This window comes from Syngnathus acus, chromosome 3, assembly GCF_901709675.1.
Source record: "Syngnathus acus chromosome 3, fSynAcu1.2, whole genome shotgun sequence".
NCBI lineage: Eukaryota > Metazoa > Chordata > Actinopteri > Syngnathiformes > Syngnathidae > Syngnathus > Syngnathus acus.
Window position 1 is genome coordinate 12,066,846 of NC_051089.1, and position 26,722 is coordinate 12,093,567.

The window sequence follows — 26,722 nt, forward strand, 5'->3', positions numbered from 1 at the left end:
TCCAGAGACTCACACAGAGAAACCCTGTGTCTGCCTAGCATCTTCAAGTCCAAGAAAGTCAAGCCCTTTAGCAGGACTCAGACAACAGGGCCGGCTTACCAGGTGTACTACACGGCCCGGGAGCTACTTTTGGAGGTGCTGGATCGAGGCGCCCTGCGGAAGCTGATTAGGAGAGGCTCCGCGCAGAGGTGTGGACCTCCTCGATCTTCGCACGCTCTGAGAAAAGAACAAGGCGGCTTTTTCTCCGAGGAGGATTATATCGAGATGTTAACTTGCATCTCCATGGTTCTGCAAGATGGTCTCTCTGTAGGAGAGCGTGAGGTAAGCCTGGGCTTAGAAGGATGGAAGGGGGTCCTGAAGAGAAATTGCTTCCAAAGCTGCCTCTTGCATCTGAGCCGACTGGAGGATGAAGACAAGCTGGAAGCCTTGTCTGCCTTCTGTAGCCACGTGACCAAGCGCTATCAAGGATTATACACGCCTGGTGAGAACCTGGCTGTGAAGAAATACAACCTTTGGTACCAGCAGACTCCCTGCTCGCTTCATCTTGCCATCCTCTACGACAGAAGCTCGGGCTTCATTTGCAACATGTACCTGTACGTCCCAGAGCAGCTTCGGAGACAAAAGAGGAAGCCTGTAGTTGTGCAGGTGGTAGAGCACCTGATCGGGCCTTTCTGTAGCCAACGTCCCGTGGTGTGGTTGGACACCAGCGCCCGGATGGAGGGCAAGCTCATCGACGTTTTTTCGGATTCAGGGATTCGGACGGCGACGACGGAACCATTTTCACCAGAGGAAAGCACATCTCAGTTCTACGGGCGATCTCTCCTCGCAGCGCATCTCAAAGGCTGGACCGGACCGGCTCTTCTTTTTCCAATGTCGGACACGAGAGGATCGCAGGCGGACGTGCTACTCCCTGGTCTCTGGGTGACGCTGCACACCATCTACATCAACACGTTTGTGCTTCACACCTTGCAGAGCTCAGGCAGGCAGGTCCAGTTGACCCAGTTCACCAGAACTTTGGCTTCTCAGCTGGCTTTGGACAAGAATGGCGGAGTGCCCGTCCTGCCTCAGCTAAACAGCACATCATACCAAGAGATGCAAAGTCTGACAAATGTCCTGAAGCAAAGGTTGGTCTACAAATCCCATTTCACAGATCGGGTATTGCTGTTTTGAGATTCCTCCATCACCCTCTTCGACCAACGAGTCTGTTTCTGCGAGAACCTGCGCAAATTCTGATAGTAAATTCACCTACTTTCACCTGCAGAAGAAACACAACCAGCAGTGATCATGTGATAGAAAAGCGACTCCAGGAGTGGGACCGTCCCGGCGTGTGTGGTTTAGACAACTCTGGAAACTCCTGCTACTTGAACGCTGTGTTGCAGTGTGTTTGTTCCACGGTGCCCCTGGTGGAGCATCTCCTTCATCAGGACACACGCAAAGACTTGGCACGGTGTGAAGCATTTCTATCCGGCTACTATCATTCCCATTCCATCGAGTGACGGGTTTTCTTTTGCACCAATTTATGCTCTTTCAGGGCCAAGTGTCAGGTAGCCCAGATGTTTGTCCGCCTCCTGGAGCAGATGTGGCTCGGGAGGAGTTCCAGCTGTGCCCCTGTGGAGGCCAGGAATTTGTTGCGTTCCATCCTGCCACAGTTCAACAACCACTCTCAGCAGGACGCTCAGGAACTGCTTCTCCTCCTCTTCAATGCACTCCATGACGACCTAAAGAAGGTCCTAGATTGATGTGTGAATGGGAAATGAATAGTATGTACCATGGTTATTTTTTGCTTTACAGGTTGGGAGGCGGAAGATGCGCTTCTCCAAGCAGCTGATACGAGACCAGGAGAGAAATTGTGCCACCGGAGTGGGAGAGTCTACTATCGTTTCCAAATTGTTTGAAGGCACGCTCAGCTACGTGACGGTCTGCATGCGGTGTGACCAACAGACCATCAACACGCAGATGTTCACTGTGCTCTCTTTACCCATCCCTACACATATCAGCAAGTGCTCCATTCAGGTCCATTTTGGTCCCAATTGGAGCCCCAGTACGGATGACATGATTTATGACCTCCCGTCTCTTCAATGTGTCCGTTTTGTGCAGGACTGTTTGTCTCTGTTCTTTAAGCAGAGTCTCTTGACAGGAGGAGAGAAGATTCTGTGCTCAGCCTGTGAGCTAAGGGAAGAAACTGCTCTCCTTACTTATCTGGACAAACCTCCCGAAATCCTCGTGCTGCACCTTAAACGGTAGTAGTGATTGCAAACAATTGCTCCTTTTAGTGCTGGATACAAGCATTGTCGTCTTTCCAAAATCCCATTTGTTTGGGTTTTATTAGATTGTAGAGAAATTGCAAATGCTTTCAAATGGATGTGTTCTCCAGGTTTGGTTGTAAAGGAAAGAACCAGGTCAAACTGAGGACTAACGTTATCTTCTCCACTGAGCTTGATCTAAGCTTGTTTGCGTCCAGTTCGGCACAAAAGACTTCCAGTTCTTCATATCGTCTCTATGCGGTCATGGTGAGTCCAACTTATTAAATTCTTTCAATGTATTGTAGTTGCAGTATTTGCAAAAAGCCTCTGAGAGTGCTGGAAAACATTTACAAGTAGTATTTTTGTACAATATCTGAAGAAATTCGACCTAATTTAAGATTGGAGTATTTGACGGATAAATTATCTCAGCAAACTGTGGAGGTTAAATGTTTTCCTAATTCTGTCCAGACTTAGACTGCAACGTTTCAGATGTGATATTTACATCATATTTATGAATTTGTTTCTTTTACCACAAAAAGCACTGCCACTTTGGGCCTAGTTTGGACATTTTCTCTTATGTTTCCAGCAGTATAAACATTAATGGTTGTGTCATGAGTTATTTTGAGGGGGATAGCAAATTTTACAAGGTTGCACTGACTACAATATAAAAAAAAGGCTGAGTGGCCATTTCATCAGTGATGATTTGGTGACAATGTTCATGTCATGATAGCCCATCATTATCAAAAGGCAGTCGTTGAATGGAGAAACCTTTCCATCTTTAGAACCACGCAGGTCACCTGAACATGGGTCACTACACTGCTCTGTGCCACAACACCCTGACCCAAACGTGGCACCGCTTCGATGACTCTGCCGTCCGGGAGCTACACGACAGTCACGTCCAATCCCCAGACGCCTACGTCCTGCTTTACAGCCGCAAGCCATTCCGAAAACCAAAGATTGTTGGCCTGTAACCAAAGGTCATAAAAATGACAGAAAACATGACTGCATCCCTCAAGCAACATTGTTCTACAACCACACACACACGCAAACATTCAAAGCGATTTTAATAAATAGTCACGAGCCGTTGAAGGTTATATTTGTTATACTGAAACATTTGAAAGCATTGAGAAATAAAGTCCAACATTTACAAGAAAATAAAAGTTTGATGAATCTAATGCTCAGTGAGACAAGTAAAATCCTTGCACATTTCTGCTCTCTGGTCCATTTATTTGTACTGTGCGCTTGTCCCCAGATTGGGACAGCTAGTGTTGAGCGAGTGAAGGCGTAACGTAAATTCTCATCTTAAAAGTCAAATCAAGTCTGGATTTATGAAAGAATTAAATTAAAAAGATACACACACGTTAACGACCTACAAAAACTCGACCTTTTAAAAATCACCCAGGGACAAAAATACCTTTAATGTTTCTTCTAAATGCATGTTATAATGCAGACAGTTATATTGTATAGCTCTCACACTAACGTTATAGGGCTTGACAAGGCCGGATCAATCAGAAGAGATGTTTGACTAATATTTAAAGCATTTGGCATTGAGTATTAATGGATAAGCTATGCGTTCCGCATCCTTGCGATTGCATACAGTTCAACAACATGATTAACATGAACAAGCAACCATCACAGTTCCCACCTATCCTTTAATAAGTATCATTACTCAGTCATTCCCATCGCATTAAAGAGGACCTATTATGCAAATCATCAACTATTCTGGGAGGCTACCCGTTTACGTTTGCATGATTCACAGTTGAGAAATGATCCCTATTTATTTGCACTGGAACATTATCTATACCCATCAGTTCATTGCTGGGGAATTTGTTTTTAAGCTCAAGGAGTTGTCAGAAAGATTCCAGGACTGGTGTCACAATATAGTAACTGTAGATGTATTTTAAACCGCGCGTTTTGCCCTTGTCAGTGAGCTCCATCATTTCTTCTACGTTTCACAAAAGTAATCAAAAACAAACAACAAAAAAACACAGAGTTGGAACCAGCATGGGGGTCTTGGCAAGGAACTGTCAGAGGCTCCTGGGAATTGTGAGCAGCCACCATTTGTCCTGCCTCAACTTTCACCTAACGTTGCAGTATCTCTTTGTAGACGGTGCTGGTTGATGAGCTATTTAGAACGGTTTCTAATTCCGTCCACCTCGTTTAAGGTCTCAGTTCCAGCTGAAGACGAATTGCTGCAAATTGAAACGGTGTGGCGGGCGGACACCTTATCTAGGGTGCGGTGTTCTTTTGATGACCAGTTTTGTTTGCGCCAAACATACTTTTGGGCAACCACATTATTTCACTTTCTACTTTTACAAATAGCGTTGCAAAGGTAATAGATCATATTATTGGTGAAAAAGATTTGAAATCATCCATGAGCAGGAGTGTGTAGACATTTTTTTTTTTTAAATTTAATTTTTGTTGGCCTTGCTTCCCACAAGACTCATGGGCATGGTTCATTCCACTGTTTGCCCTGGCTCAGAAATGCATTTGATGCAATTACTGATCAAACTCAATCGGTGGCCGATAAGTCTGGATTTCCAGGTTGTGCTACTTGTGTACAACTACTGAAAATGGTTAGAATACATCCATTCATCAACTGAACTTATCCTCACAAGAGTCGCAACATGAGGGTGTGCTGTCCCAGCTGACTGGCAGGGTACGCCCTGAACAGGTTGCCAGCAAATCGCAGGGCACACCTCAACAAACAAAGCATTCGCACTCACAATCACACCTACGGAGTTTACTGACCATGCAGGTTTTTGGAATGTGGGGAGGACATACAAACCCCACATAGGAAGGCAAGAGCAGATTTTGAACCCACTACCTCTGCACCATAAAGCGGACGTGCTAACTAGTACTGCCAGTTTGAGTACATAAATGTAAAAATAATTGGTTAACATCAGCCGATTATTGTGGCTGATGTTTGAAGGGCTATGATGGGTCGGCCAAGAAATTGGTTGAGCGCTATTTTATTTTATTTTTTTAAAATTATGATTATATCTATTGTTTGGTTTTGAAGTGTTTGAAACCAGTCCTTGAACTTTTCTGACACACATTGCAATTTCCTCTTCCAAAAGCCTAAAATGAGATTCTGTATAAGATTTGAGAGGGAAATGTTGAGGGATGGGGTGAGCATGATAGGTCCCCTTTTACGATCACATTAAATACAAGAAACTCGCAACTATAAACCTTAATGCAACGAACGTGGTGGGAGCTCCAACAACAAAAGTTGGTCAGACAACATCTTAACATGTTGTAGAATATTTACATTTAGAAAAGTGCAACATCCGCTTTGTTAAATACGTACAAGCTATGTAAATGTGAACCTGCTGTTTACACATGTGAGCGATCCAGCCATTCACATGAACCGCATCAATAGTATCGAAGCAGCCACCTGCCCTACAATGACATAGGTGCAGCGTGACGTCCAACTGGCATCTTTCATAGTCTCTCGAATAGATGATCAGAATTATGAGCAGCCGGCATGTTTTCACAGCTCTAGGGTCCTCTAGTGGCTGAAGCAATGCACGGCATGGCTGTGCTGCACTGCACTATTCTTGAGCCACATCCTTCAGCTATCAGCTCGAAGATGGACACACCTGCAACTGCCACGTTGTAGAAGAATGGGGGGGGTGGGAAAAAAAACTGACAACCTTCTACGGTGTTCTTCAGGTCCAGCAGCTCCATCACAGGGCAGAGTAAAACAAAATGTAGGCAGCAGAAGATTTGACGGAGGAAGTGGAGATTTCAGAAACCTCATGATCGTCAAACTTGTACCAACGCTGCTTTGAGGCGTTCTTACAATAGGCAGTGTAATGGCCACCGTCCAAACCTCCATAGTGGTTCTAGGAAACAAAAGAAATCACAGACACAAATAAGCTCAAACCAAGCGTTATGAATACTACACGGTTGGTTAGGAACGTGCAGCTCACAGGTGCCAAACTCGTCTCTGTGTCTGGGTATGTATGTTGTATTGCCTCCAGACACACAAACGGTTTTATTCTTCACAATTTGTTTTAATCTTAAAATAAAGTTTGACCGAGTAAGGTGCTGCTTTTTATATTAAGGAACATATTTGAAACTATTTTGCTGGTGTTTTTTTCTAAAGCTGGACAGATCTACTCACAGACACGCCAAAAAGGTTATATCTCTTCAGGGTCTGCTTCGGTCCAATGACATATTGGGTCAGGTCCAGAGTGTCTAGTGAGAAATCTACAGAAGTCTGCAGCTTCTGTTTCCATCTACCCTCATAGGAGAAGCTGTAACAATGCCGAGGATGCAAAGAAAAAGTAAGTCAACATGGAGTAGTTAGGAGCAAAGCGATGGACACGTCACTACACACCGCTTCAGGTGAACCAAGAGAATTGGAGGGACCTTCCAGATCTCCAGTTTCTTGGTGGAATCTCTGTGAGCTTTGCAGTGCCTGCAGAAAACCTTGTTGTTATCCGTCAGTCGCTCTTCCTTGGAGAACAACCTCAAACAATCCTGGAATACAGAGCAGATTTTCCACTTTTCAGTGCACACTTTTTTATAGGCGTCTTCATGTTGGTAAATAATGAGCACCAAGCTCAATATGACATTCATCGATCTGAACCTGAGGTTTAGGACGTTTGAATTATCTTTTATAAAAAAAAAAAAAAAAACCTACTCCTAATGTTTAAAGCAAGCTAATTTCTACTTGTTAAAAGAATGAAAGGTGTTACTAACCTGAAGTGAGCACTTGCTGGTGGAGGCCAGAGGCAGCGACAGGTACATGAACGTCTCAAAAGTCCGAGACTTACGGTGGCAAGTCTGACACTGCACGGTGGATTTGAACTGGCCCTGGAAGAGCGCCACGATGATGGACTCGTTCAGCAGCTTGTGTTTGTTCCAAGCCTGGTCTGCTGCCATCTGATCGTCCAGGTGGTCGTTTTCCTCCTCTTTGTAGCGCTTCCTGTTGTCCGCCTGACAACCCGGACAGAAACATAACCAACGAGAGAAAACTAAGTAACCAACGTAATACACAGATTTAAAGTGCTGGATTTAAAATTATAATAATCAAAACTCAAAAGCTAAAAAAAAGAAATGATGAAAATATACTTGAGGCACACTTGTATTTTAGTTCCATTTATTAACAAAACAGCTGATGCAAGCAATGAGGTGTGTCTTGGGTCTACATGCACAGAGGTTCCGATGAGCATCAGACCAGACAGATGCGGACAGAGCACACTCGCTGGCTGCAGCGAGAGCAAACATTGACACACCCACTCACACACATACAATTTACTTACTCTCTAATTTGTCATCAAAATGAAACCCAGTGGGGGAAAAAAAAAAAGGAAAAATACATGTAATATTTTCAAAAATGGCATGGCAATATATTTTCTGTGCTTGCTTGGTTGATTTTGTGTGTGTGTGTGCACATTACCTTATTGAGGTCCTCATGGAGGCCGTCCATGAGAAAGAGCAGCAACTCTTGGGAGTCTTGCTGGTCAAAGCCAGCAAATTGATCGTTGATCTTTCCAATGGTGATTTTAAAGTCTCGTGGACTGATGCACCTGTACAGACCGGTCCACAGCGCTTTCACGATCACGCCAAATTCCTCCGCCACTTCCCCTTTATGGCCGAGAATGTTGCATCTGCCGGAGGACAAGAGGTATTCATTGTCAATGCAAATACAAAAGAATGGAGCACTAGCTAACCATTAATTTACCAGAGCATGGACTAGTCAATTCATTTTAGAAATATAGAAAATGAAAATGTCATTAAAGGCCTAAAAAATTGTGTTTCTGTAGATGTAATGTTGCAACACGGAGTGCACTTGAACTACACACCTGTTGATATCATCCAGGTAGAAATTATTGTTGAAGTACTCTACCATGGCAGGTGTATTGCACAGACACTGCAAGATTGAATTCATGTAGCAAGTGTTGCCAAGATTACGAAGGCCGGTCAAACTTGCACCCAAGCCTCCAAATGTTGGATTCAGGCTGCGGATTTTGGCGGCTGAAGGTCGTGTAAGCTCCACTTTAGGATGGGCTTTAACACTGGGAGGTCTGATGAAAGAAAGAAAAAAAAGCTTTTAGGAATAATGTCAGACATTTCCATTTTTCCCCCCATGTAAACTGACAACCAAACATGCACCCCTTCAACCTTTGTTCTGGTCTACTAGTAACAACCATGTGCCTCACTTGGTTTCTCTACTGAAGGTGGGTATGGAAGCAGGAGGCCCTGGTGCAGCGCTCTTCTTCTGGGCCTCCTCTCTTACATCCTGGCTGATGTCTGGGGAAGAGTAGGAGCGTTTTAACGTAGACTGTTCCTGCTCCTCCTCCTCCTTTGCGTTGGAGGGTGCCACTGCTAGTTGCGACTGTTTCGGCTCCGCTGCCGGTGGCGTCGGAACTGTCACCTCAGGCGGGTACAGGTGGACGCGGTTGGTTGGGGAATGGTAGTATCGAAAGGTTCCAGTCACAGTGTCAAGGAACTAGGAGAGAGGGGGGGCAGTATAAACAGTACACCGTTAGGGATCAGGTATTCATAAATTCTATACGTGTGCGTGTGTATATGTATACACATCTTAAATTGTGTCACATCTTCAAATGAGAGGTACCTTCATCCAACCAACTGGCAGACCAGGCACACTCCTTCCCATTTCCTCACTTCTGGCTCTTGTCAGTGGTTCCCTCTGTGAAATCAAAACACACAGACTCAACTTTGGTAAGAGTAATAAAGCAGACTTTGACTTTGAGTAATTCTAATTGGAACTCTTAAACACTAAGACCACCTTGTAGCCTGAATTTCTCTACACCTGGCCTGTATTCAATTTTTATTTCAGAAAAATCTATATTTGTGATAAACTATAAATGTGACTAATGAATACACAGACATAATGAGATTGCTTTTCACTATCAATTGAACAGTCTTGGGCTGGGCTATACCATTTATTCGCCTCTCAATGACAATTCTTCAAAATGACACATCTGAGCGTCCAATTTCAAGTCAATAGTTTCACATACCATATTCACTACCTACAAAGGCAATAGTCTTGAGTGTCAAAATGCTTGTGTCTAAACAGTGCATGAGATCGGATGTGAACGACCTACCTTGACCTCACTGATGATTAGACTTGGACCAGGCGAGTCGAGAGACGAACTTTTGGAGGGGGCTTCAGAGTTCTGCTCTTTCCCCTTATTGTTTATCTCTTTGCACCCATGGTCCTCTTTGTCTTCCTCTTCCTTCGCCTTCTGTCTCTCTAGTCTCTTTTTGTCTTGATGTCCTTTGTCCTCGTCGCCCTTCTTTATCTTATCACTTTGCTCCTTTGCAAGCCTCTCTTTCAGCTCCTTCTTCCGCCTGTCCTCTTCTAGCAGACGTCCTTGAATGCGTTTCTCCTTTTCTTGCCTGGCTTTCTCCATGGACGCCACCACCTCCGAGTGTATCTGATTTTGTTCTTCTTCGGACAAAGAAGGGATGAAGGCTGGTTTGGCTGAGCGGTCGGGGACAGAGGGCGTGTTCGTGCCAGATTCTTTGTCTGGTCCATTCAGGCTCACTTTAGGCTCGTCCGAGAAGCGGACCGGTGGCTTCTTGGCACGGTCAAACTGGTTAAAAGAGAGAGTGAGTGTCATATGTAAGCAAAACCAAGTTCAATAGCAGTTTCCAGACACTTGTTCATGAATTGTTCAGTCATACCCGTGGGAGGGCCTTGGGTGTGGAAGGATGGTTAGATGTGTCTAGCACTGGTCCTTTGTCACTCAATTCCATCTTAGAGAAAAGAACGTCGATGGAGTCTACCAATTTGTCTGTGCTCTCAGGTGGTGTGGGTGGGCGGTCTTCAGTGGGAGCAACTCCATTTGTGAGTGGGGGAGCAGAGGGTTCTACAGGCTCAGGTCTAATCTCAGGTTCTGGCTGAGGTGGGGTTGGGGGTTTTATTTCCTTGAGGGATGGGTAACTGAGGTTTACTGTAGAAAAACAGAAAATGAATACAGCTTCAAATCAAATTACAGGTACACATTTATTCGATCTTAAATGGCCTCTTAATGTGGGTAACTAATGTTATGGCCAGTGAGTATATTCTCCATTCAATATTCAACTGCACAATGAAAACTTGAGCTTCCTTTCATAATGAATATTTCATATGGTATACTGTGTTGAGAGAGGGGGCAGGCGAGGAGCAGCATTAAGTTCCTTGCTAGAAAACATCAAGTTACACCAAAAAACCCCCCAAAAAAACCAGTGAACAGATGCAATGAAAAGTGTGGAGAAGGTCAAATTAAATTCATCTGTAACGGTTACAGTGGATTTTGGGTTCATTCTGAAATCCTAAGCAAAAGACCGATATGGCGAACTTTTTGCAAGTAGTGTAGTTGGACCGATGACACTCACACTGCGACATGGAGGCAGTCACATTGTTGACGTTCTGTCGAGGCGAGCGGACTTTTGCATTGGTTGTGTACATTGGGTAAAACAGCAGCCAGCTCTCATAGCCTCCCTCCAGCACAAGTGGCTCACTGCGCAAGATGGTCATACTGTCCCACTGTGGAGTGTCCAGATTGTTTAAGAATATATTCGTATACAGAAAGATATTCCTTCACATCCAAAATCTCGAACATTACCTTATATAGGGCATCTTTGAGGTTCTGCAATGTCATGCCTATTGTCAGATCTGTAGCAGAGTTAAACCAGTCCAACAGGACTAAGTAATCCACGGATCCCCTCTGTTTCCATTGCTCTTTGGACTCACTGGGGAGCTTTTCCTCGATTTGATTCACAGTGATTCTTGAAAAAAACAAAAATCAAAACAGTCTAGGTTTAATGGTTCACACACAAACAATTATAAATATCAAGCTCCAGACTTCGTCCCCATATTCTCCTTTTGTATCATACCCTGGACTGATGGCCTCCTCAGGCACGCTGATGCAGGCCTGAGATGGGACCTGAATGTGAGACTCATCAAAGTCTCTTTGGCTTCGAGCATCCATGACAATGATAGTTATCATTTGGTCCTTCATCATGTGGAAAAGTTTCTCCGCCGTGATCCCACCCGCCGCCGCCGCAGCTGCAATCAGGTCAAGTTATTTAAATGACGCACAGCATATGAATGCGGACAAGCCAGAAAGACCACAAGCCACAAAATAAGCCGTGCTATTTGAAATTAGCTACAGTAAGATAGAAAAACATTTAAGTCAAGTATCATGTCCTCAGCTTACTTTTAGTCGACGCATTCTTCAAATCATTCGCCTCTCCTTTAACCTGAGAGTTAAAGATAAAACAAGCGTGTTAAAAGTGGATGCAGACCCTTTCCCAGTAAGATCCTGCAATTACTTTGAGATGCAACCTTAAAATCTAGGATGTAATCAATAACATTTGCATATTGTACGAAGATGGATGTCTTGAACCGTATTCAAAACCAGATTACAACTGTTCCAGCTATTTTGTGGCATTGCTCTGGGAAAGAATAGTTTCTCCTAAACTTTTGTATCACACACAAAAAACGACAATACAAGTATAAGGTAACGCTGCCGTTACCTTATTGCTGTCCTTGTCTGCTACTGAGGATTGAGGAGAGCTTTGACTGTCATCTTTCTTCATCTCCACTTCTTTCTCCTTTTTCTTCTCCTCTCGTCTGTCCTTCTCTTCCAGTCTTTTTCTGACTTCAACTTCCTCATACCTTTTCAAATATTCACACTTTAGATGATAAGCTACCATTTTTGTCTTTAAAAACATTTTCACTCAACATTCCGTCAAATCTTCTGACCTGAGTTTGAGGCTTTCTGCGAGTTTTTCAGCTTCTTCTATGGCTTTCTTAACGTTGTTTGGCCCAAGCATGGTCAGGTAGTCCTGCACACAATGGAGTAAAGAACAACTCGTATATGTATTTTGTCTTGTTTCCAAACAATGGGTGGTCACCATACCGCCTGCTGCTTGAAGTCTGGTCTGGCCTTGACAATCTTATAGACTGTTAGATACTTCATGTAGAGCACATAAGCTCTCTCCTCATCTCTGTCCAGACGACTCTCTTCTGCCGCCTTGAAGATTTTGCAGGCACTCTGAACATAGCTGCATCACAGTAAAATTGGATTTGAATTGTGTCCATCTGTTTTGCCATATCAGTTGTACATCAACTATTAACACGTACCTTTTTGTGCTTATCTTGTCCGCCTTAACATCTGTTCTTTTATTGAGGTCACCGAGAGAGGTGCTCAAATAGAGGTCCTTGGCACCGGTGGACACCGCAGGCATCTTGGCAGGTGTGCTCAGTCAGACCTCACGAATAATCAGTGCACTTCACACACTCTAATCATACCTGAAAACAACAGAACAGACATTAAAAATATGCTTTTAACACAAAGTGCTGAAATCGACCAGTGGGGGAAACACGTACTGTACTTAAAATAGAATTTTAAGGTATCGGAGTTTATTTTCCTGATGACTTTAACTTTTGCGTATAACTTTTGTTCATGTACATTGTGACCTGAGGGATTAAAAATTCCGGAACTCCGGAATGCCATAGTGAAGGTAGCATAATAACAGCTTTTTTCTTCCTCTTTGGAGAATATGACCACATACTGAGACACCAGCTGAGAACCATTGCAAGGTGGCAGGCACAAGGATTTTAACCATTTGGTCACAAAAGTCTTTTAAATGTAACAAACTTTTTTTTTTTTTTTTTTTTTTTTTTAAATGATCTTTTATTGTAAAGGAGTGAATCATTTTTTAATTACTATTTTTTTTTTGCTTAATTTCATTTTTTACCAAGTTGTTTTTGTACAGAACTTTTTTTCAGCCGTGGTTGTTTTTAGAGGACTCTAATTTTACCAAGTATCTGTACTTTCCAAGTATCTGTACGAATATTTTAGCCAGTGTTATAGCTAAAAAGTACAAAAGTGGTTATTGTAAATGTTTACACCACCAATGAATCAATCATTCATTTTTACAGATAGTTTGAAATCATGTAAACAGTATTTGTTTTGTCTGCCATATTTGTGGTTGAAAGTGATAGGACTCTCGGTTGAAACACTTACGCACCAGAAAAGAACTAGGTGATTTCCAAAAAGGCAATACGTGAGGTAACAGAAAATCACCGTTCATATCTTGAATAAAGCAACACAGAACAGGTCAATTCCATCCATGATAGTGGCTTTGATATTTCTGCCATCCATCTTAATGTACATATGCAACTATGCGCTTTGTACTCCCAATTAAAAACAAAATGGAATACTAGTAGGCCAACTACATGTTAATAGTAAGGCAAAACAAAGTACTAGTTCACATCCGTGTACTACTAGTACTAGTCGTGACAAACATTTCTAGTTAATATCTACTTCTTCACTCGTAGCGTCCAAAGTTGTCCTTCTGATATGGAGACATTTATACAGTAGCGGAAGTTGGAAGAGAACACATTACTAGTTCGACAGTTGTTCCGCGAAGGAAGTAAATTATCTCCCTAGTGATGACAAAGCTCGTATTAGTACATGTACATTGGGTTGAATACCGAATTAACTACATGAATATTAGTTTAACAAGTAGATTTTGTTGTGGCAGGACTTGACGCAACAAATACTTGGAGGCTAACCTTAGCACGTCTTCGTTTCAGCATATTTATGAAGTGAAAATCCACGATTAGGTCGTTCTTTCATGCGAGTGACGCGAGATAGAAAGGGTGTGATGCAAGCGGCGTGAAACAACGCACAAACAAACAACTTGGCTTTCAACCTTTCGAAGTTAGCAAGATAGCGTTTACGTTGTTTGACCAGCTAAACAGGCAGCTCACGCAGTTAAGGTATAGCAGCTAATGTGAGCTACTTAAGACTCGACTAGCCACGGACCACTAACCACGCAGAGGCTGGGTTCGATAGAACTTCTAATTCCGTCGAGAACATACGCAAACATTTTCGATTATTTGCCGACTTGACTGGAAACGCTGTACCTCTTTCGATGCGTTCTATCACACGGGCTACTTTTTTGACAGCTGATTCCTGATTCCTTGTTTGTCTTCTTCATCGGTGACGACTGTGGGCGGGGCCGCCTTTTCTAGCTGCACTGCACCCTGCTGGAGATATTTTTCACTACAGCGCAATCCCCATTTATTGGGTAGACGGGTGTACATCCGCAATAGAATAAACCATATTAAAAGCACTACAAAGTTTAACCCCTCTCACACGATTTGAACACATAAAACCCAACTAATACACACAGTCGAACATATGAGTACATGTACGCATATGTATATTCAGTGCTGTAAATAATGAGATATTAAAAAAAAAAAAAAAAAAAGTCTTTCATTACAACAAAGTCAAAGGAATTATAAAACCCACTTCAGTTCTTGTTATTTTGAAGAAAAAAATCAAGACTCTCGCTCACACGGTTGTCTTGAAGCAAAATGTGCTCGTTTCAAGCTGGGGAATAGCTTATTTCTCCAAGCCTGAAGGCAGAGGCGTAGCCAGGAATTTTTCCAGTAGGGGCGCACGCCCACAGGAAAAAAAATCGAACATCACCCACGCCGTTCGCTGATCGCTAAAACAACATCCGGGTCCGGGAGGCAAACGGTGAATGGATAACATCGCGCACATAGAATAGCGCAAGCACATTCGCGCAAGACCGAAAGAAAAAAACGGCATGAAAATGAAGAATCGAAAAAGCTCGATTTTTTTCAACCGGGGCGCAGGGAGTCCTAACCGGGGCGCCGCCCCGGCTCGCCCCGGCTTGGCTACGCCTCTGCCTGAAGGCAATTGGACAACGTGAAAGGAATACAGTAATACAGTATTTAAAAATAATAAATAAATAAATAAATAAATAAATACTTCATACTATAGTTGCCAAAGAGAACAAAGATAACTAATCCATATGTCGACCTTTCAGGGAAGGCTCATTAGGACACATTTCAAATTCTTTTGACATAAATGTTAAACAGTCTTTCTGATGTTTTCATTGTATGGAAGCCAGTGTAATAAAACATTGAAGCTCTGGGTTTTTAATTCTATTAATAAAAGCACACAGCTCTCATGCAGAACTTCCACTTTGAAGTCACAAGGGGGCACATGGAGCCTAGATTGGACAATTATGAAAATGAAAGCGCTTTCATCAGGCTCAGACTTTCAGACAAGTGGAGGACAATGCTGTCATTGTGCTCTGCTCCATCAACCTGTGATTCTAAAGTTTCATATATTTTGTGTCACTCAAAATTGACATTCGCAGGCATTCAGCCTTCAATGAGATCAAAAGTCTGCAATATGTTCATTGTTTGATTTACAGTACGGGCCACATGCATTTGGACAGTATGTACATACATCCTCTATCAACAATCATTTTCTATGCACACATGTTCCGGGTCAATTTTGAGAATAGTCTCATAATAATTAGCAACACCAAATTATGACGTACAGACCTTCTCAGAACGTATTAATAGTCTGTATGACATTAAAAGATCTACGATAATGCCTAACTTAATTTTTCAGAGTAAACATTACAGTGAAGTTATTTCGTTTTCCAGGTGCAGATCCCACACCCGTGTCAAGGCACCCTCTGACCTTTGTATGACTCCTGTTCCTTGTATTGAATGCCATAATATACAATTTTATGTTGCACTATGATGCTTCAAAGTGCACGTTAAAAAACACACACAAAAAGGTGAAACAAGAGGAACCCATGCATACTTGACTTTAAAGAAATGCTGCCGTTCCTGTACACCAGTCTTGTATTGTTCAATAAAACTAAAAATGTACGGAAGTGGATAAAAGCACTCTTGAACTTTTCTAGAACTTCAGACTAGCCACAGTGACATTCCAAACAATGAAATGAGTCAAGTGTCATGAATGCACACACAAATAACAAGGATAATTAGATTATGAATAAATTCAATAAAATAACGCAGTTTTTCAAATGAAACATTTTGGTGACCAGCAAGTTTTCCAAATAAAACATTTTGGTGAGCATGAAATGTCCTGACGGAAAAGTAAATAACTAATATTTAGATGATAAATAAGATCATTTGTGCCACTCATTATTATTTGCATTGTTGAATTTGGCTTGTAGTCTATGTTGACTGAGATTTGCTTGAATGACAAGATAGCTCCAGGAGACAACTGCCTGTTAGCAATCTATTGCTGCTGGAAGCCCTTAGACATGATATCTTCCTTTGTTAATAAGACAATTTAGTGAATTAGAAAAGGTAGAGCACATTATTTGAGAAAATGTAACACATTTTCGCGCTAAATGTTGAGTCTTAGTATGTATTTTACCTTTCATTGTTGGGTCTGCAATGAATTATTTTCAGTCGCAGTACACAAGCCTTTATGTTGTGTTAATAGAGCCAATAGAGTTTTCTTTTCTTTTTTTTATATATTTTGTAAAACAAATTGGAGTCAGTGACTGACATCATAAAAGAACATTTGTTCAGTGTGAAATGCGTCACCAGTTTAGGGCGTGCTCCTGCTAATACTGGCTATATACATGTGAGGCGATCGCGAGCAACTACTTTACTCACGCAAAGGCAGCTTCCCTGCAGCATCAAAACAAACCAGTCAAGAACCGCCCACCTCAAGAAATATGCAGGCTGACGAATACAATCGCCGAGGTAATAATCCTTTGTCAATGCCGTATATACAATAGTGAAGTCTTATTTCCTGACCAGGTAAGGAGTTGGTGGAGTACATCACAAAGTACTTGGGCTCCATCCGGGAGAGAAGGGTGATTCCAGATGTGAAGCCAGGCTACATGAAGGAACTTCTACCAGACACGGCACCCACAGAGGCCGAAGACTGGGAGAGAATATTTGATGACATCGAGAAGGTTATCATGCCTGGAGTAAGTTTTGATGCTGTCATCATGTCATCCGCTTCACTTGGGGGTCATGCATGTTGTGAACGCAGACTTGTTTTGACATTTTGTGCAGGTGGTCCACTGGCAGAGTCCTCACATGCACGCCTATTACCCTAGTCTGACATCATGGCCCTCATTGCTGGGGGACATGCTGGCTGATGCCATCAACTGTGTTGGCTTCACCTGGGTGAGGCGAGAAAAAAGCAAAAGGGACTGAAAGACTCCTCATTCTAGGGTCATTCCGAAATTGTTTTAAATATTTGAAGTTTGGAAGAAAAACAGGTCGTCAACCATGCAGATTTTGTGAGTTTTTTTTGTCCTATTGTGGAGTGCCCATCAATGCTATAGATGCGGGAATTAAAAAAAAGAAAAATAGATCATGTAGATATCAGATCAATTAGCTTGATGATATTGCTACAGAGTCATGTGGCTCAATTTTTTTTCACTTCCTTTATTGTTAAAAGGTTTTCCGAGACAGGATTGCGTGTATATTGAGACTCAATTTCAGAGCATAATTACAAAAAATCGGGCAGAAATTGTCCTTCATATCTGGTAAAAGATCAAATAATCTGTGGTGGTGTTTCTTTTTCTTTTTCTACAGGCCTCTAGTCCTGCTTGTACAGAGTTGGAAATGAATGTGATGGACTGGCTTTGTAAAGCCTTGGGCCTTCCCCAATTCTTTCTCCATTACCACAGCGAGAGCCGGGGAGGAGGTATCATACAGGTAGACCACCAACACATCTTTTCATATGGTGAGGCGTCATCGATTGACAGGTTGCTTTGACTCGCCGAACAGAGCACCGTCAGCGAAAGCACACTCGTGGCTCTTCTGGCGGCCAGGAAAGACAAAATTCTGCAACTGCGTGCCGACCTGGAGCACGAACTGGATGACTCTGTCCTAAATTCAACGCTAGTGGCTTACGCTTCAGATCAGGTCAGTATTTGGACAGTGCCACCACTGGCCTAAAGAATAATCCATTACAATGATGTTTTATTTTACTATGATCACAGGCACACTCCTCAGTGGAAAAGGCGGGTCAGATCTCTCTCGTGAAGATCCGATTCCTACCCACAGATGAGCATTTGTCTCTGAGAGGAGAGATGTTGAAACAGGCCATACAAGAGGACAAAAGCAGAGGACTGGTCCCTTTTCTGGTACGGAAGGACGGAGATGATTAAATCATGCAACCGTGATGTTAACGAGCTGGAAATATTTGCAACTCTTTTTAGATTTATCTAATCGATCATTCGTTCTTGCAAATATTCCTTCTGTGTTTCTCGCAGTTATGTGCCACTTTGGGAACCACAGGCGTGTGTGCCTTTGACACACTCTCAGAATTGGGACCCGTGTGTATGTTTTCATATTCATCCTTGTGTATTTTTAAAGAGGATTTCAATCGCTACATGCAGTTAATGTTATTTGCAACATTTCACAGGCGCACAAGAGGGACTATGGCTCCATGTGGATGCTGCTTATGCTGGCTCGGCCTACTTCTGTCCAGAGCTGCGCTGGTCGCTTGAAGGCATTGAATTTGCACACTCGTTTGTCTTCAACCCATCAAAATGGATGATGGTCCATTTTGACTGCACAGCTTTTTGGTGAATATATTTAATCTGTACTCCAGTCGGTATTTCTTTTTTTTTTTTAATTGTCTTCCATGTTTGGGTCAAGGGTCAAAGACAAACTCAAACTTCAACAGACGTTCAGTGTGGACCCCGTTTATCTCAGACACGAAAACTCACAAGCAGCCACAGACTTTATGGTATGTCCCCTTCACGAGCAACACATTGAGGTTTCTGGGGACTCACTTTTCTTTGGTTTTATCTGTGCAGCACTGGCAGATTCCACTCAGTCGGCGTTTCCGCTCCCTCAAGCTCTGGTTCGTCATGCGTTCCTTTGGACTGAAAAATCTCCAGGGACATATCAGACATGTATGCTGAAGTTCATGTTCTTCACATGATTTGGGAGTTACAGAATGGGCAAAACAGAACAGACATTTTATCACTGCTTTAATTGGCAAACTTTGATTTCAATACTTTTCTCTTTCAGGGTATTGAGATGGCAAAGCTCCTGGAGTCTCTGATAAGAAGTGACCCAAACTTTGAGATTCCTGCAAAGAGATATCTCGGCCTGGTTGTTTTCTGTCTCAAGGTAGGTAGTCCCGGATTTGGGATTAAAGCAGTCAACAATAAATACGACGAGTTAACTTTCTGTGGAGCAACGTGTTCTACAAAGGCTAATTAATCATTGTTGGGATGTACAAACTTGCCAGGCACACCTCGTTCAAAGGTAGGTGTTTTTATCACTTGGAGGTGAAGGACAGGTTGATTATGATCAGAAAAAGCAGTTTGATTTTGTTAAATTATCAGCAGCTCTGCTGTTTTTATTTCTTTTTTTAGAAAGGTAATGCTTCAACCCAGGAGCTGCTGAGGAGGCTGACACGCTCTGGTGCCATGTACCTCATTCCAGCAGACATTCACCGCAAACACATCATTCGATTCACCGTGACCTCACAGCACACCACGGCAGATGACATTCACAGAGATTGGAACATTATCTCCAAAATAGCTTCCAATCTCCTCGCTGAAACGCGGGCTCTTGATAGTTCAAAGACCTTAGGAGCCACAGTGAAAGGCGATGAAGACATAAGTGTCAGGGCACTGGAGACTGAAGAGACCGCCCCAAGAATGGACAAGGCCCAAGTGGAGCTTTGGATCGACAAGGCTTGGAATCAATCCAGGAGACCCATGGGCTCTCTGAGCTGCAACAGTGAGCCTCTGCCATACAGTTATCTCGGTCTAAGAAGCGGCTACGCCTTTGAAACAAAGCTGAGCCCTCAAGATGAAGTCGACCTGCCAACGTTAGCGACGACTGGAGGTGCTATCGCAGGAAAGATAGCGGAGGTGCCTTCTAAAATTGTCAGCAAGCAAATCATAAAAAAGCTGACCAAGTTCAACAGTGTTCCAAGCTTCTGCAATCAGTGGGCGCAGGGTGGTCACCACCAGATCTGCTGCCCTCTAAAAGTGTCTCAGGCTCCAAAGCATTTGACCTCCACTTGTAGGAGAATAAGCTGTACGCCATCTTCCCCCGTTACCAACCCAGCTGCCTCTCCCGACCCCATGGAAACTACTCCTACTTCCAAACTTCTGTAAATGTGGCATTTAGCAAGTCTGTGAACTAATTCTCAAAGTGAATTGCACAGGCTCCCTCTAGTGGTATGTGAAAGTATGACTTAAATGTTCAAACTGCATCATGTTACAGTGGCTTCAACTTTTGTTTGTAAATTCAGATTGTTAGTACATTTGTTTAGGTCACTTCTCATTGTATTTAACATTTAAGTACAATACGCTTGCATGAAATCTTTTAGAATAGTTTTTCAATATTTCTTTTTGTGTGCAATACATTTTAACTGAAGTAATTTAAGTACTAAAGTGAGGGGTTAAAGTCTCTGTAAAGTGAAACTAAATCTGTCTTGTAAATTTGGCACACCACAAAGAAGCGTTTTATTAACGACCAATGTTTATTGTAGTCTTTAGAAACATTGCTGAATTCACTTTGAAGGGGTTTTAAACTTACACGCAATGCATTTTAATTGAATCATTGCCAATGTTAATGTTCAAAATGTTACAGTGGCTTACAATGACATAAAATGTACTTTTTAGGAATAAAACTTCTGCTCTGGTCAGTGGTGGTACTTGGGACAGGCAAGTATTTTTCCAGGAGGTTTTTGACATAAAAAGTTTGAGATTGTCAAGTCAGGGAATATCAAACTGGGTCTCAATTTTGTTTTGAGAGTTTTATCAAAAACAAACAAGGCATTCAATTTGAAAACATTCATAGAAGAAAAAATACATTGGCCTTGTGTTCTTTGCAATGTAAAAGATTCCTAATCACTTTATGGCTTATTGTATGGATTTCACAGTTGTTTGAGTAGTGGAGTATAAAGTGATTCACAGCTTGATTCTTCCCTCTGCTATGGAGTTGAAGATCTCCTGAGTCATGGGGACGTAGCCTTGATTGTCCTCCAGGAAAAGCAAACGATCCTTGATGACGTCAGGGTTGAAGCCCTCCTCGGCCAGCTTCACTTTCATTTGTTTGAATGTCCCGGTCACCTGCAGTGCGTTCTGCAGGAAAAGACATGAAAAAAAAATCCAAATGGCGTAACATGATGACATCATTAGCTAATGTGATTTATATAATTATTCATTTAATCGCTGGGTATCGCTTAAACAAGATGTGACATGTAGTGTGATTTACTACAGTCATTAAAATCTGAAATTATTTTGTGTATTTTATTTCAATTTAGCCATATATGTTTTGCATACAAATGGGACGGTTACTTGTGTATTTAATCACATTTCAAAACGGATACTTTCTTTTAACCTTTGCTGTATATTTAAGAGTTGAGTCAACACTTTTGTTTTTGTCTCGATGTCTACTTAAGTGGTGTGTGGGTACTTCAACTATCTCTAGATGTACTGTAATTGTTGTATTGTTTATAGGCAGTATGTGATTTACCTGAATGCGAATAAAGCGTGGTCTTGCGTAGCTCGGAAGGTAGCTTTTGACAAACTGATACACAGCTTTCCCGTCAAAGTCCATGTTTTCTTTCAGGGTCAGCGCAGCCATTCCAATTCTTCCCTCGTGTCCTAATAGGAAAAATATAAGTTAATGTTTGTAAGCAAAGTAATAGATGTGAAATAAATAAGGTTGTATGTGTAACAAATGTGTTTCATAAGGACTTTAAAGTTATATTTGTCTTGTCACGATTCCTAGTATGACACAGTTCATGGCTATATTCATCAATGATTGCCAAAAAAAAAGTCACATTGCGGTCAAAGAGGCCATGCGACACTAGAAGGGCTTGATGAGGGCACAATGTTAGCATTAAATAAACAAAACCTTTCATGTTTTTAGCTGGTAGCTTATCAATAGGATGACGATGATGCAATATTACCTGGCACCTTTACCCCATAGACATTAACCTCTTCAATGCAGTCCACCATGAGCAAATGATCGGCTATCTCTGTGGTGGCCACGTTTTCTCCTTTCCATCTGTGATTAATTGTAAAACAGACACTAAACAACACTGTAGGAAGCACAGGGAGTAAAAAATTATTTTGATTTAAGTTGTATCTCCAGCCTTTCCTACATTTGTTTCATCCACTGACCTGAAAGTGTCTCCGATGCGGTCTTGAAAGAAGACAAAACCCTCGTGGTCTATCTTGAGAAGATCACCGCTGTTAAAGTAGATGTCTCCCTTCACAAACACGTCCCTCAGTTTCTTCTTCTCAGTCTGCTGCTTGTTCTTGGCGTAGCCTGAGAAGGGGGTTCTCGCGGCAATCTTGGACACCAACAGACCAGTCTCTCCTTTGGTTGAAAGTGAAATGTTTTTAGTTACGATATTTGGGTTGTGGAAAGCACTTCCTATTTTGGTAAACATGGACCTCTGGGTACTTCAATGCAAAATCCTCTGGAGTCTCTGACTGGCTCTTCTTTCTCCGTGTCGTACCGTATGAGGGCATAGGGGCACCCCATCTGTGAAAAAAGAAAAAATGAAGCTTGTATTTACGAAATTGAATACAGTATAAATGATTTAATGCATCTTACTTTGTGGAGGAAATGTTCTCTGCCAATAGCTCCAATTTTCCCAACATAGTTGACAAAGCCAACATTTCCTTCCGTGGCTCCGTAGCACTCGCAGATGCAAACATTGCCAAACCGTTGCAGAAACTCAGCCCAGGTATCCGGTCGCATCCCGTTTCCCAAAGCGACTCTGACTTTATGATCTTTGTCATTGTCTTTCTAGAAAGGAGAGAATTACACAGAACTGTTGAAAAGACAAGCAACATTCTCATCAACAATAGCAACTATGTCGGAGTTTTACCTGTGGTGTGTTGCAGAGGTATCGCATAATCTCGCCGATGTACTGAATAACCGTAATATTGTACCTCCTGCAGTCGTTCCAAAAACTTGATGCAGAGAACTTACGTTTTAATACAACAGTAATACCTGTAGGTGAAGAAGTACACATTAACTTATGCCAAGTCACGCATGGACGTATACCGTAATTTTCGGACTATAAGTCGCACCGGAGTATAAGTCGCACCAGCCATAAAATGCCCAAAAAAGTGAAAAAACCCCATATATATGTATATAAATCGCTCCTGAGTATAAGTCGCCCCCCCACCCAAACTATGAAAAAAAACCGCGACTTATAGTCCGAAAATTACGGTACTAAGAAACTTTAGGACTTTGAAATATAAACAGCGAAGACCAGGGGCATACTGCTTGCGGTTTGAGGTCACAAACTTGTTGATTTGTCCTTTGATAAACTCAGTGTCAACGTCAGAACAGTGAACCTTCAAAAGGTTGTCAAATTCAGAAAATATACAGTAGAAACTTGGAGGTCAAACACCTATTGTGCAATGATTAAGGGACGTGACAAATTTAGGTCTTCAACTGAATTAACAGGAATAAACTAGGAATTGACCAAATGGAAGGTTGACTCTTTCTAGGAAGTTACTGTAAATACAAAAAAGGAAAAGATGTACAACACAGGTGTCAAACCCAAGGCCTGAGGGCCAGATTCGGCCCATCACATCATTTGATGTGGCCAGTGAAAGCAAATCATGTCTGTCAACTCCAACCGCAGATTAATTTATTGAACACTTTTATTCTATTTTGCTCATGTTAAATGCAATGCATGAACTGTATTATGGTTACAAATGATTTATTGATTATTTGACAGTCACACATGGAATAATGCACTGCATTGTGAGTGGGAGATTTCATCGGGTCATAAAAGACCGAGGAGGGTTGAGCATCTGTTTTGGGGCAAGATGTTTGGAGAGGTGGACAAGGTGAGACAATTGTGGGCCACTCATACAGTATGTGATGATGTCACCTTACCTTTTTCTATGGCTCCACACAATCCCATAAGAAAACCAGAACTGTGGTAGAGAGGCAGGTAGATGTAGATGATATCATCCGAACGTACGCCAGCAACCGACTGAAGAAAACTTGCCAACCATACCCTCTCGTGGTTAATGATCGCTGCTTTGGGAAGCCCTACATAGTAAAACAGCAAAAATTAAGTCCAGTAACATTTCCTGCTAATTGGACCGTCACATAATTTAAATGACAAGCTTGGACACAACCTGTGGTTCCTGAGGTGTAAATATAGAGGGCAGGGCTCTTCATGTTAATGTCAGCCCTTAGCTGTGGTGACACAGGTTGGTCGGAGGCCTGGCGAATCTTGTCCGAGAGACATTCGATGCCCTCTGACTCAGTGCCTTCGTCGAGGATGAACACACGGACCCCCAGCTGCTTCAGGCTAGGCAGCACCTCTTCGACGGCCTCTCGTAGTTCTGAGACAATACAAGGTTGTAAGAGGCCAATATAACAATACGAGGGTCAAATTTATAGGTGACCTTTGAATCTTGGCAATGGGATTGAATTTACATCGTAACTTAAACGTTGACCCAAAAGTAGCTATTTCGTTAAAACAACAACTCCAACACTATGTCCTGACAAAAATACAGTAAAAAATAATTTTCAGAGGGGGAGTTTCTTTAAGTCATTTTACATACTGATGAACTTGTAACTGGCCTTTCCTTCCAAGACAAATGTTGTCAACGAAAGATGATTTGATACATTATATCAAAATTACTTAAAATTTAAACGGTTTGATTCGGTCTAATTTAAAATCCAAAATGATTTTCCTATTCAACTCATTCTTTTGTTGCATCGTTAATTTTTAGCCATCCAGAACAGTGGTTGTGCCATTTTGAATATCATTAATCTAGAGAATGAGAGCTCTATAGATTAGCAGAAATGACATGATCAAGGTAATTGCTCTGAGGTGGGTAGGGCAAAGGTAACTGCTCTCTTGTATCTTTTTTTTTCTCTTCTCAATATCTTCAGCTATAATGGAGTGTCTCACCAACCAAACAAACCAAACAAATAAAAAACAGTTTCTCATATGATCAGAAAACACACCAATTAATACTTTTTTTTTTTTTTAGTTCTTGCCACTTAGCAGGAGCAAACAAGTTGCATGCACTCTTGAACAAAAATGCTTTACGTTTGCATTACCTTTCAACTGTGTTACTTTAGAATAATACTGAAATTAAAGTACAGTAAAAAAATGACAACTAAAAATAATACTAACTACTAAGAAGTACTAACATAACGGATTTATCCCGCAATTTATTTAAAAAAATATATATATTTAGGGGAAAAACCTACAAATTCTTTCATGGTTATTTTGTGCATTTATTTACAATCACGTTTCCTATGCCGGTGCATTCTGGAACATGAAGCTTACCAGCCGCAGCGATCAGAACTTTGGCGTCACAGCACGAGAAGCAGTGCAGCAAAGATTTGGATCGGATGTTGTAGTTGAGCAGAGCAGCGACACATCCCAGCTTGGCGAGGCCGAGCCATAGCCAAACAAAAAGCGGCTCATTGCCAACAAACACGGCCGCTGTGTCCCCAGGCTTGAGCAGGCTTGACAGGGCTGCGGCCACACGGTTGCTCTCCTGGTCGGCTTGCCTGTACGTGTAGCTACTCTCTTCGAACACTAGAAACTTTTTGTTAGGCTGTTTGGACACCTTGTCCAGAAAACAGTCAAGAATGCTGTAAAAGTGTTTCTTAGTCGAAAATCTGCTGAGCTGTCTGGCGATCTGAATGCCAGTGATTGAATAACGAAGATCATGCAACAAGTACGGATTTCGCCAGTACAGCAGCAACGGAGCGATGGCCAAGCCTGCCAACGCGGTGTAAATAAGATAGGCAAGCATGCTGATCAAATGGGGAGTGTTTATTTGAGCAACAACAGATGAGCATAAAAAACTGGAGCGTTGACGCCCATTGAACTTTCTCACTATTCTCCTAAACGCCCATTGAACTTTCTCACTATTCCCCCACCCCGCCTCCTTTCCTGCGTCCTACACGTCTTGCACGCCGTTTATAAGCTTGCAATGACAGGTTGGGTGAAAGTACACTACACAAAAAATATTGGCCATTAGAGTGAACCTAAAAATATGGAAGAGGATTAGGGCTAGTGAAGAAAAAAAAAGGGGGATGAGGATTCTGACTTTTTTTCTCTCAGAATTCTGACTTTAAAGTGAGAATCCCCAAAGTCAGAAAATGGGAATTCCCACTTTAAAGTCAGAATTCTCACTTTAAAGTCAGAATTCTGACTTTCAGTTTGTTTCTCTGGGAGGCATCTATGATTCTTCTGGTTTCTGTTGCTACCCACAAATGATCGTGATGTCAAAATGTGAACAGCTAGATGGAAAAAGTGTCCACACGACATACAAGTCACATAAGTTTAGGTTAAAATTAATAGAAATTGTGACAGTAATTAAGATAATGATGACAACACTAATAAGTATATAATACTAATAAAAATCATTTTTTCACTTTTTTGTCACTTTCCAATATTTCAAAATGGATTATTCTAGCGATTAACGCAATTAATTAATATAGTTAAATATTATATATGTATACACACGCACAATAAAATTAGCCAAAGAAAATCAGACATTACTTTTGAATGGCGTTTCAATAGAATTTTTGTATAAAAACAAACTAATGAAACAGACCAGGACGAAGATGGTACACTTGGTTTGATTGAAGCGATAGTCTCAGAAGGTTGTGCAACGAACTATTAAGTTAT

General features: G+C 41.9%; 4 protein-coding genes across 5 annotated transcripts; 2 read left to right on the forward strand and 2 right to left on the reverse strand.

Moving 5' to 3' along the window:
• The first annotated feature begins 365 nt into the window (after nt 1-365).
• LOC119120836 (putative ubiquitin carboxyl-terminal hydrolase 50) lies at nt 366-3,398 on the forward strand. Its single transcript, XM_037248052.1, has 7 exons — nt 366-1,163; nt 1,262-1,454; nt 1,539-1,727; nt 1,792-2,013; nt 2,098-2,240; nt 2,375-2,510; nt 3,026-3,398. Exons 1-7 carry the CDS (start codon nt 586-588, stop codon nt 3,212-3,214), a joined length of 1,650 nt encoding a protein of 549 aa, XP_037103947.1. The 5' UTR covers nt 366-585; the 3' UTR covers nt 3,215-3,398.
• A 1,830-nt stretch (nt 3,399-5,228) lies between these two features.
• Nucleotides 5,229-14,245, reverse strand: usp8 (ubiquitin specific peptidase 8). 2 transcript variants are annotated; one of them, XM_037247374.1, is made up of 20 exons: nt 14,146-14,245; nt 12,355-12,522; nt 12,131-12,275; nt 11,974-12,056; nt 11,745-11,886; nt 11,426-11,468; nt 11,103-11,274; nt 10,832-10,994; nt 10,602-10,752; nt 9,909-10,177; nt 9,326-9,817; nt 8,833-8,907; nt 8,417-8,706; nt 8,060-8,281; nt 7,654-7,864; nt 7,517-7,519; nt 6,954-7,190; nt 6,589-6,731; nt 6,373-6,505; nt 5,229-6,091 (listed from the first exon to the last, which is right to left on the reverse strand). In XM_037247374.1, exons 2-20 carry the CDS (start codon nt 12,456-12,458, stop codon nt 5,933-5,935), a joined length of 3,237 nt encoding a protein of 1,078 aa, XP_037103269.1. In that variant the 5' UTR covers nt 12,459-12,522; nt 14,146-14,245; the 3' UTR covers nt 5,229-5,932. The 2 variants fall into 2 exon arrangements, with proteins under 2 accessions (XP_037103269.1, XP_037103270.1); XM_037247375.1 differs by lacking the exon at nt 7,517-7,519 and having other exon boundaries at nt 5,933-6,091.
• A 2,457-nt stretch (nt 14,246-16,702) lies between these two features.
• On the forward strand, nt 16,703-20,768 carry hdc (histidine decarboxylase). The gene is made up of 12 exons (XM_037247064.1): nt 16,703-16,791; nt 16,849-17,021; nt 17,110-17,223; nt 17,638-17,760; nt 17,833-17,970; nt 18,048-18,191; nt 18,321-18,387; nt 18,473-18,635; nt 18,709-18,799; nt 18,870-18,968; nt 19,087-19,188; nt 19,437-20,768. The coding sequence occupies exons 1-12, from the start codon at nt 16,764-16,766 to the stop codon at nt 20,187-20,189; spliced, it is 1,995 nt and encodes a 664-aa protein (XP_037102959.1). The 5' UTR covers nt 16,703-16,763; the 3' UTR covers nt 20,190-20,768.
• Nucleotides 20,724-25,878, reverse strand: LOC119120295 (very long-chain acyl-CoA synthetase-like). Its single transcript, XM_037247062.1, has 10 exons — nt 25,367-25,878; nt 24,198-24,407; nt 23,950-24,108; nt 22,925-23,049; nt 22,648-22,842; nt 22,485-22,575; nt 22,209-22,407; nt 21,995-22,092; nt 21,556-21,686; nt 20,724-21,161 (listed from the first exon to the last, which is right to left on the reverse strand). The coding sequence occupies exons 1-10, from the start codon at nt 25,839-25,841 to the stop codon at nt 20,988-20,990; spliced, it is 1,857 nt and encodes a 618-aa protein (XP_037102957.1). The 5' UTR covers nt 25,842-25,878; the 3' UTR covers nt 20,724-20,987.
• Nucleotides 25,879-26,722: the final 844 nt, after the last annotated feature.